Source organism: Propithecus coquereli, unplaced genomic scaffold (genome assembly GCF_000956105.1).
Source record: "Propithecus coquereli isolate 6110/MARCELLA unplaced genomic scaffold, Pcoq_1.0 Scaffold66, whole genome shotgun sequence".
Classification (NCBI taxonomy): Eukaryota; Metazoa; Chordata; class Mammalia; order Primates; family Indriidae; genus Propithecus; species Propithecus coquereli.
Window position 1 is genome coordinate 2,597,791 of NW_012152618.1, and position 9,772 is coordinate 2,607,562.

General features: G+C 44.7%; 1 protein-coding gene and 1 pseudogene across 1 annotated transcript in view; both read right to left on the reverse strand.

Annotated features, from left to right (window-relative positions):
- MTR (5-methyltetrahydrofolate-homocysteine methyltransferase) overlaps positions 1-9,772 on the reverse strand; it is a 114,363-nt gene that overhangs the window by 39,034 nt on the left and 65,557 nt on the right. Inside the window, exons 17-19 of the mRNA XM_012660154.1 lie at positions 8,735-8,851; positions 8,283-8,423; positions 868-957 (exon numbers count right to left, since the gene is read on the reverse strand). Of these exons, the coding sequence (XP_012515608.1) occupies positions 868-957; positions 8,283-8,423; positions 8,735-8,851 (348 nt within the window). The remainder of the gene's footprint in view (positions 1-867; positions 958-8,282; positions 8,424-8,734; positions 8,852-9,772) is intronic.
- LOC105823065 lies at positions 1,340-7,274 on the reverse strand (annotated as a pseudogene).

Genomic DNA, 9,772 nt, shown 5'->3' on the forward strand with positions numbered 1-9,772 from the left:
TCACAATAGTCAAAAGGTGGAAGGAACAGCACCCAATAATTTTATCTGTCCAATTTAAAAATGTTTTTTAAAAAGTTAGTGCCTCAGTAAAAGTGAGCTATTATCGAGAGAAGGAGGACTAATAAGTTCAAATGCATAATTAAATGTATTTTATTAAACACTCTAGTGTTTAATAAATACCTGTGGTGAAATCAGTGTGTTCTCCCACTGTCACGTTGGGGGGCTGGGGAGGAATAGCACTGGGCGGGGCCCTTCGGTGAAGTTCAAATCCATGAAGCCTCCACTGACCTCTCTGGCACTCACTGGCAAGCCCCGCCCCAGAGTCCCGAGCCCAGTGATCCCTGGATGTGGCTGACTAGTTCCACAAACCGAAATATGTGAATCTCAAAAGGTCCAAGAGTTAAAAGTTAAATTCTAGAGACAAAAAAAGAACTCCAAGCTTCTCCAGACTCACAAATGAGGAAGCCAAGAGATTATTTCTCTTACCTAAAATTCCAACTCTCAGTAGAAGAGCCAGGACGGACTCGCTGACGGACAACAACTTGGTCTAGGACGGGGTTCTCGGCATTAGCACTACTGACATTTGGGCTGGAAAATTCTTTATTGTGTGGGGCCGTTCTGTGCACGGTAGGATGTTTAGCAGCATCTCTGGGCACCAGATGCCAGTAATACCTCCCACGTACGGTTGTGAGAACCAAAAATGTCTCTGGACACTGTCAAATGTGCCGCTGGCAGGGGGTGGGAGGACCTCCCCAGGTGGAGAAGGGCATCTCCTTGCCCGACGGCTGTCAGCACCACACCTCCAGCAACAGCGCCAGACAGCCGCGGCGAGCTCCCCGCCCTCCAGCCCAGGCCCCCATCACCCACCTTCACCAGGGCGTACTCCAGGCGCTCCTCCACGGGCCCGCCCCTCCACTCGTCAGTCTGGGTGACTTTCTTCCCTCCTTTGCCGTGAGTCTGAATTGAAATTGGGACCAAGAAACGGGTACAACTGGTCACTTACTGAACTGTTTGACAGGAAAAAAAACCCACCTGTGCCCTATTCTTCGACATTTCCAGCCCCTAGTAGAAGGTCCAGCGTGAAATATGATCTCAATAAATGTTTGAGGGAAGGAGAGAGGGAAAGAGAAAAATCCTGTAGGATTTGAACTTTTAGTAGAGACAGAGTAAGGCTCCATTTTTTTTCTTTCCTTCTTTCCTAAAGATAATAACTTAGGACAAACTATCTCTAGGACAGTAAGAGAAGCTATACTCCAAACCCAATGAGCTTTCAAGGCTCTCGACAAGGACCTCCATTATTACCCACAGACAAACATGGAGAGGCCATGATGAAGGCGAGTCAGACAGCATCCTGGGGTGGGTACACCAAGAGGTGTAAGACGTGGACGATGCTCTTGAGGACTTTGCCATTTCTATGGTTTGACTGTGTCCCCCAAAAGTTCATGTGTTAGAAACTTAATCTCTCTGCCCTCATGAATGGATTAATGGATTATGAGGGCTGGATTGATGCTGCTACCATGGGAGTGGCTTTGTTATCCCTCTGGCTCTCTTGTTCTTGCCCTCTGCTATGCTATGACCCAGCAAGAAGGCCCTCGCCAGATGCCAGCGAGCTCCATGCTCTTGGACTTCCCGGTCTCCAGAACTGTGAGCTAAATAAACTTCTTTTCTTTTTAAATTACCCAGTCTCTGGTATTCTGTTAGAGCAACAGAAAACAGACTAACGCAGCCATAAATGAGGAAGGTGGAAAATACACAAAGAAAGATAAACGAAAGAGGGTATATATGTCAAGGGCTAAACAAGTGTATAATACAGACTAGGTACAAAGGAGCTTTAAGGAAGGCGTGGTCATCATAACCTGGGGTGGGGAAGAAAGGCTTCAAAGAAGCTGGGTCTTGAGAAGGGACGGATTCAGCAAAAGGACAAAAGTGCAACGATCACAGCCCATACGGTAAACTGCACTACTTCATTGTTTTCTCCATCCCGCCTGGTGACACCAGCTGCCCAAACCAGAAACCTAAGTGTCATCCTTGAATCTCCGTTCATTCCTCATGTTCAACCACCTCATCCTAATGATTCCACCTCCTCAACATTCTTCTCTCCACCCCACTTCCACCGTCCAAGAACTAACTGGGCTCCGCAGCCCAGAATCGCTCTGGTGTCCAATTCATCTTCCACACTGTGGCCAGAGGGGCCTTGCCAAGATGCAAATCTGATCCAACTGCTCCCCTGTGAAGAAACTCTTTCTAAGTTCCCTGTGGCTCTCAGGACACAGTACCAACTCCTCACCATGCCTTCCTATGCCCTGGTCGGCCTTGATCTTCTGATGAAATCTTCATCTTCAGCCTCATCAACCACCATTCCCAACAAACTTCAGCCATCTGGAACTTTTCAGTTCCTAATGTTTTGCATCATCTTTTCGCTTCTGGATCTTTATGTTATTAACCTGACACACGTTTATTCAGTACCTACCACAACGCCAGACTCTGGCTAGATGCCAATGCCCTGCCCTGGCAGGCCAGCAGCACCACACTCCAATCCCAGACCGTGGCCTGGCTGTCTATTACTCTTCCAGGGCTCACTCACCCATCACTCCCTTTGGGAAGCTTTCCCTAACACCCCCACTTTTGCGGTCAGTGGCCCCCGCGGCATTCCCCCAGCGTCCTGCACTTCCCCTTTGCGGCACTGGCCACACTGCATGACAACTGCCTCTGTACATTTCTGCATGTTGTACTGAGCTCCAGGCTATGAGAGGGTAAACATCTCTCTTACCATCTTACCAGTTAGATCCCTAAGTTCAGGAAAGTGCATGACACAAATCAAGAGTTCAGTAAATATTAGCTGAATGAATTAATGCTGAACAAAAACTGATTTTGCTGGAGCAATGTTTGTATACGATGGTAGAGGCCAAGTCACAGAGGGCCAAAAATCCATGCTGTGGAGTTTGAATTTAACCTTCCAGGTAACTGCATGGGTAGAGAGGGGATACTATTCAGAGTTCTGAAGCTACAGAGTAACATTCAGAGTACCATTTTTAAGGGAACCCCAAAAAAGGGGAGAATATTTTAACAATCCATGCCCATGACCTGGGCTCAGTGGTGGTAACAGGAGGGCAGGACAGGACAAACGAAAGGGCATTAAGTAACAGACACTAGGAAGGAACTGGGGAGAACTCCAAGATTCAGAGCCAGCGTGGTAAATGGAATAATGGTAACACAAGGGCTCTCTCATATACTGAAAAATCTAAACAAGATGGTATAATTAAAAAAGAAAAAGTCCTTCTAATGCTCACATTTCTATCACTTGATACACATAAACACCATTTGTCCTATTAGCCACACAATCAAACAATTCCTGCCTGAGGGATGGAATTTACTGTGTAAAACAGGACAGAGTGTTCCAACCACTCTTGAAAAAAGGACCTGGTGTGTTCACAGAAAAATACTGCAACATGTCAGATTTGTGGGGCAGAGAGGGAGTCAATAATATGTGATTATGGGCGGAGGCAAATGAGGATACAAAGGCCAGTAGATTTCATAAAGTGTTGGAGGCTGCGATGAATGAAAACTGACACCCCGGATAGCTATACTCCAAACCTGAACAACACGATTCAGAAAATCAATACTTAAAACGAAACAGTACCAATTAAAAGCAGTTATTTTGGAAGCACAAGATGGCATGTTGAGAATGGGGAGCTCCCCATGACGTAAATACAAGGTGCTGCACAGTTTCACGCACTCAGGTAGACCAGACCCCACGCACACTGTGGACGCTCAGTAAATAGAAGCTACCAAGCAAAAGGACCAAGCAACTGTCACGTCCAGCTGGCCGCTCCTTGAGACAAGACACTTGCTTCTACTCCAGAGTTGCTGCTGCCACACAGGAGCTTTGTGGTGATGCAGGTTACCAAACCGGACCCGCAGCAAGGGGAGTAGAGTGCTCCAGAGAAAGCCAGAAAAGAAAGTGAGGTCGCACGGCAAAGATCAAGGAACAGAAGACCTGAAGATGTGAGGAACTCTCCAAGAAAAGCATCAAGGACATTGTCAAGATCCAGGGTCGCTCAAGAGCCAATCTGTCCAGAGCAGTGATCCCTCCAGTCCAATGGAGGCATGACCTCCAGTGGGGTATCATTTAATAAAGAAACTCATGTAAATCATATGGTACCATGACATATCATTTTTTATTCCCCAGAATAACTTATCACACATCAGTTAGAATTATTTAAAAAAAAAGCCCATTACTCCCCAAATGTGGGATTAAAGAACATCAGGGTGAGCATTCTTCCCAACATGTTCAATGATGTATCAGACAGGACTTGGATATAAACTTCATCATTTAATGACAAAAAGAGATAATCGTTCTCTTACAAAGAAAAAAACATCCTCAACCCTTATTTACCTCATAATATTCCTGCTTTTCATGCTCCATTTGCACCCGTGTATCCTGAGGAATTGCTATAGAGCCGGCCACTCCCGGGAGTTACCAGGGTGTACCTGTTTTGGTTATTAACTAACACAGTGACTGCCACGCTAGAAAAAAAATTTTTTCCCTTGGGGCCATGGTGTTTTATTATGAAAACAGAATAAAAACCAGGATAACAAAACGATCCTTTCTAATTTAATGACAAATGAAATTTATTGACTTCTATTTATTTCATCCACGTTTTTAGAATTAATTTGTAAATATTAACTGTAACAATAAGAACATCAACAAGTAAGATTTTCACTAAACAACTGCAGGGTTTTTTGCCCAGGTTTTGCTTCACGAGGCCCTGGGCTCAAAACTAGCATGAGTTAAATACAACTCACATGGCAGTTAATGTGTTAACTCCCTTATTGACAACAGAAGTCACCTTGAATGTAGACAGCCTACCTGACAGAGGAGTCAATGGCTTATAATAAGTCCTTGTGGTTACATTAAGAAGGAGGAAATCTTATATGATGGATTGTTAAGCTCTTGCAATTGCTATTAAGATCTTCCTCACTTCGGCTGTGCCTCCAGGGGCCAAACTTCTTGGCAGCTCAGCAAGATATACAGAAACGAAAACTTGTAAACAAGAGCTAAAAGTGAACGCGGACCAAAAAGAATGCTGGAGATAAAAGAGAGTGTCAACAAAACCTTAAATGGGAATGGTCTTACAAATAAGTGAGGGAGCTCCTTCTTCCGGACAGGTGGGGAAAGATGAAATAGCTCATCATTTCATGAGCTAATCAAGAACTCACTAGGACGACTTCATGATTATATAACAGAAGCTATGACGCCCCTCTGGCCTTCAACAGAATTCTGTCTTAGACAGTTATTAACGAAGGGCCCCCTAGTAGGTGGAAGATAAGCTACGACTGAAAACTGAATGGTGTTTAACACCCATGTCTCTACGTTCAAAGAATAAGAAAGCGCTACGCTGTGTCTATGTGAGAAATAGTCATTGAAATGGAAAGAAAAAAATCTAGGGAGTGTTTCTTATGTAATGAGCTGAAAAGCAGAACTTGATTATGTTTGCAACAACCAAGACCTGAGACATTCTGTCCCGGGTCCCTATGAGAAAGCAGAAGCGTTTTAAGGAACTCCAAGGAGGGTCATGTGCACACTGGCACAAAGTCTAAACTCCCTAGGGCTTCCATAAGCAATTTCAGAAATCTAGGTCTTGCAACCAGTAAGGCTGATAAAACAAGGATGCAGTTCATCCTATATTATCCTATCCTTCTTCCAGAACATTTTATTACTCTTCTGTGGAAGAATAAAAGTCAGCAGTTCTGTCAGAGTTAAAGTCAGATTCTAACATGGAAAACATTAACAAAGTTGGCAACAGACACAAAAGCATCCTACCACTCTTCCAACATGCTTTGTGGGGAAAATGTCTTTCCTTGCCATCACTCTCCTAAACAGATTAAAATGCAAGTTATTTTGAGGTAAAGATCTCTTTTTTTCTTGTTGTTATAAATACACGTGTTTGCTGAGTGGGGGGGGGAACACAGGCAGAGGACGGCGCTGTACACAGCTGGTGTAGGCTTGGAGGCTGAATGTCCCAGAGAGACACACAGACAGTTCACCCAGCAGGGCAGGCTGGGCAGTATTCTGGCGCCTGTAACACCTGCTCGGTGGGTGAGAGCTGGCAGGTCTGGTCCAGGGCTGGAGGGGCCTAGGCACCCTGGAGGCTCCCTGGTCCCAGGTCCTGAGCAGCGGTGACACCCAGGCACAACTCACATCATTCAGGGCCTTGGGCAAACTCGGCACAAAGGCTGCCCAATGCACGCTTGAGTTGTAGTATTTCAGCTGCATCTGTTCCACCTGCTTCTATGTCAGTTGTGGCATGGGCTCCCTGAAGCTGGTGTTTGGGTTTTTGTTGCACAGCGTGAAGCCAATCTGGACGCTGGGGTAGGTGGGGATCGTGCACAGGCGTAGCCCACCACCAGGAAGAGAGACTTGCAGAACTGCCGCGTCTCCTTGATGAGGTCCCGGAGCAGCCAATGCCACTCGGCCTGGCAGCAGAGAATGACGCCCTCCTTGAGGGCTGTCTTCATAAGCTAGTAATGGGATTCCTTGAAGAAGATTTTAGCAGGGCCCGTGGGGTCCGAGGAGTCAGTGATGATAATGTCAACGGCATCCTGGTTCAGCTTCATGAACTCAAAACCACCACCCACATGTAGGGTCAGCTTTGAGTTGGAGTAGCCAAAGACCATGCCTGGAGGAACTTCTTAGAGACTTGGATGACATCCTCATCAATCTCACATGGGACCACAGACTCCGTAGAGAGGTGCTTCACCATCTCATGCAGGACGCCCCCGTCGCCACCCCCAGTGATCAGCACCTTTCGTGGGCTGGGATGGCTGCAGAGAGGCAGGTTGGCCATCATCTCCTGGTAGGAGAGCTCGTCCCTCTCCGATCAGCCATCCAGCACCAGCACATTGCCTAGGTCTTACTGCAGAAGACTAGGACATCCTGATACTGGGAGTGCTAGTGGTGGAGCAGCTCTCCACCTGCAGTGACAAGGCCTGGTTGGGCCACAGGCTGCACGTCTTGGGGAACCAGCCATCACAGATGGCGGCGGGGCCAGAGGGGGCAGGGCCACCAGGACGGGGCCAGGTTCCATGGCCGAGACTCTCATCTTTCCTTAAACTGAATTCTAGGAAGCAGCATCTGTGACAGACAATGTGCCCAGGACTGTGCCTAACATATTAATATCATAAGTGGGAAACGAGGAACTGATTCTTGACTTAGCTATAATTATTCTCATTTGTATAAATCAGATATGTACAGGCCGGGTGCGATGGCTCATGCCTGTGATCCTAGCACTCTAGGAGGCCCAGGCAAGAGGATCGTTTGAGATTAGGAGTTCAAGACCAGTCTGAGCAGGAGTGAGACCCTGGCCCTACTAAAAATAGAAAAAAATTAGCCAGGCATGGTGTCACATGCCTCTAGTCCCAACTACTTGGGAGACCAAGGTGGGAGGATCACTTGAGCCCAGGAGTTTGAGGTTGCTGTTCACTAAGCTGACGCCATAGCACTTTAGCCCCAGTGACAGAGCAAGACTCTGTCTCAATCAATGAAACAAATATGTACAGACCTCAAGCCTTGAACTGCAGAATCTTGCTACAGATGCACCAGATTCTAACACAAACAGGCATAAAAACCTAAACATATCAATGGGGACCAAGTAATACGAACAGAGCCACACAAGAAAATCCAAAGTAGCCATTTTAAATGATGAGGTAGAAAAATATTGAATAAAATGGAAATATGATCCCAGTATACTGCCAAACAAACGGTTTGGTTGTTACCAAAAACAGCATCTAGAGTATTATTTTACTTTTGTAAAAAATGTGTGTGTGTATGTACCTATGAATGCATATTCATTTTGCAGAAAGAAAAAACCCTGCATGACTAGAAGGTTATGACAAAATCTCAACAGTGGTTAACTCTGGGTGGTGGGAGTATGAGTGATGTTTATTTCCCCCCTTTGCTTACCTGTATTTTTGTAAATTTTCTAGAATTAATATGTGTTGCTTTGGTGCAAGAAAAATAAATTTTACATTTTAAAATAAATAAAGGTTTCTGTGAATTAAGAAAGCTAAGTTCAGAATAGCGAAGCAGCCTAGGTATGATGTGTTTCAGTCCTCACCCCTAGCCACAGCACCTTCTTTGCACCTCTCTGTGGAAATCTTCAATGATCCAAAGACAGGCTGAGATACTTGCTTCTATTCCACAATGAAGGTCTAATAACTATATGTGAGTAATAAACTCAAAGATAGGAAAAAGGCATCCATTATAACATTTTTGTCTCTACCTGAGCATAACGTAAGAGCTTCTCGGTGGCCTCAGGGTCTTTATTCCAGATGAGATCTTCACAGAGCTGCAGAAGTTCCTTATGGATATCATCATACACAGGGAGGTTTCCAGCATTCACTATCCCCATGTCCATCCCAAACTAAGGGCAATAAAAAGAAAAATGAGGATTTCCAAGTGATACCCTAAATCAGGCATCTGCAAACTTTTTCCGTAAAGGGCCAGATAGGAAATATTTTAGGCCATGGTCTCTATCACAACTACTCAACCCTGCTGTTGCAGCATAAAAGCAGCCATAGACAAGATATAAGTGAATGGGAGTGGCTTCGTCCCCATCAAATCTTATTTACAGAAACTGGCAGTAGGCCAAAGTTAGCCTACGGGCCCAAGTTTGAAAATCCCTGCCCCAGGTACAAGCTGGTTTCAGCAGGACAAACAGGTCTTCTGCCATACCTTGATTGCGTGGTACAGGAAAACCCCATGCATTGCTTCTCGAATGGCTTCCATTCCTCGGAAGGAGAAGGACAAGTTGGAAAGACCTCCACTTACTCTGGCTCCAGGTAACGTGTCCTAGCAAAATTTTAAAATGTGAAGAGATTCCCCTATTTTGGCAAAAGCAGCAATCACATCTCTTAAGCTTTATATAGGAATGGAAAGTAAAAAATATATATATAAAGTTCAAAGTAATTCAGAGCCTCCTGTTACTAGACATAGACCAAAACTTGCCATATTATGTTGTCACAAAGGTGCTGCTTCATGAATAGTTTTTCTAGCTAGACTCTAATCTCCCTAAGGAAAAATATAAAATTCTACTGTATCTCTGTGTATATCTATAGTGATCATGATAGAATATAATACATAGTGAGTGTTCCATAAAATATTTGCTGCATAAATGACAGAGAAAGAAAGAAACAGAGATAGCACATGCATATGCACACACGCAAACACACACACACTCTCACACCTCCTCATCCTGTCTTATTCATTGAAAGCACAAGCTACTAGAAGGCTCCCATCGCCTAAATGAACAAACTTCCTAGTTCACTATAAACTTGACCAATTATGAAAGGACAAAGGAAATTGAGGTTTCCACCACACCCATGATTACATCGAGCGCCAGCAGGCATGTGGAGTAACAGGAACTGTCACTTACTGCTGGACAAACTGGCCCAAGCATTTAGGGAGACAGCTTGCTATTATCTACCACTATGACCCAACCACTCCACTTCTTGGGTACATGCTATGAGAAACTCAGGCATCTGTGCCTAAGATACATATACAAGAATATTCACAGCAGCATTGCTCATGATGTCCAAAAGCTGGAAACAAACCAGATGTTCGTCAACAGTAAACAGTTTATTGTGGTACAGTTATAAAATGGAATATTATACATTAAAAAAAATTAACAGCTACAGTAAGACAGATAAATCTTTAAAATGAGCTTGAGTAAGGAAAAAAAAGCATAATCATCTTATGATTCTGTTTTTATTA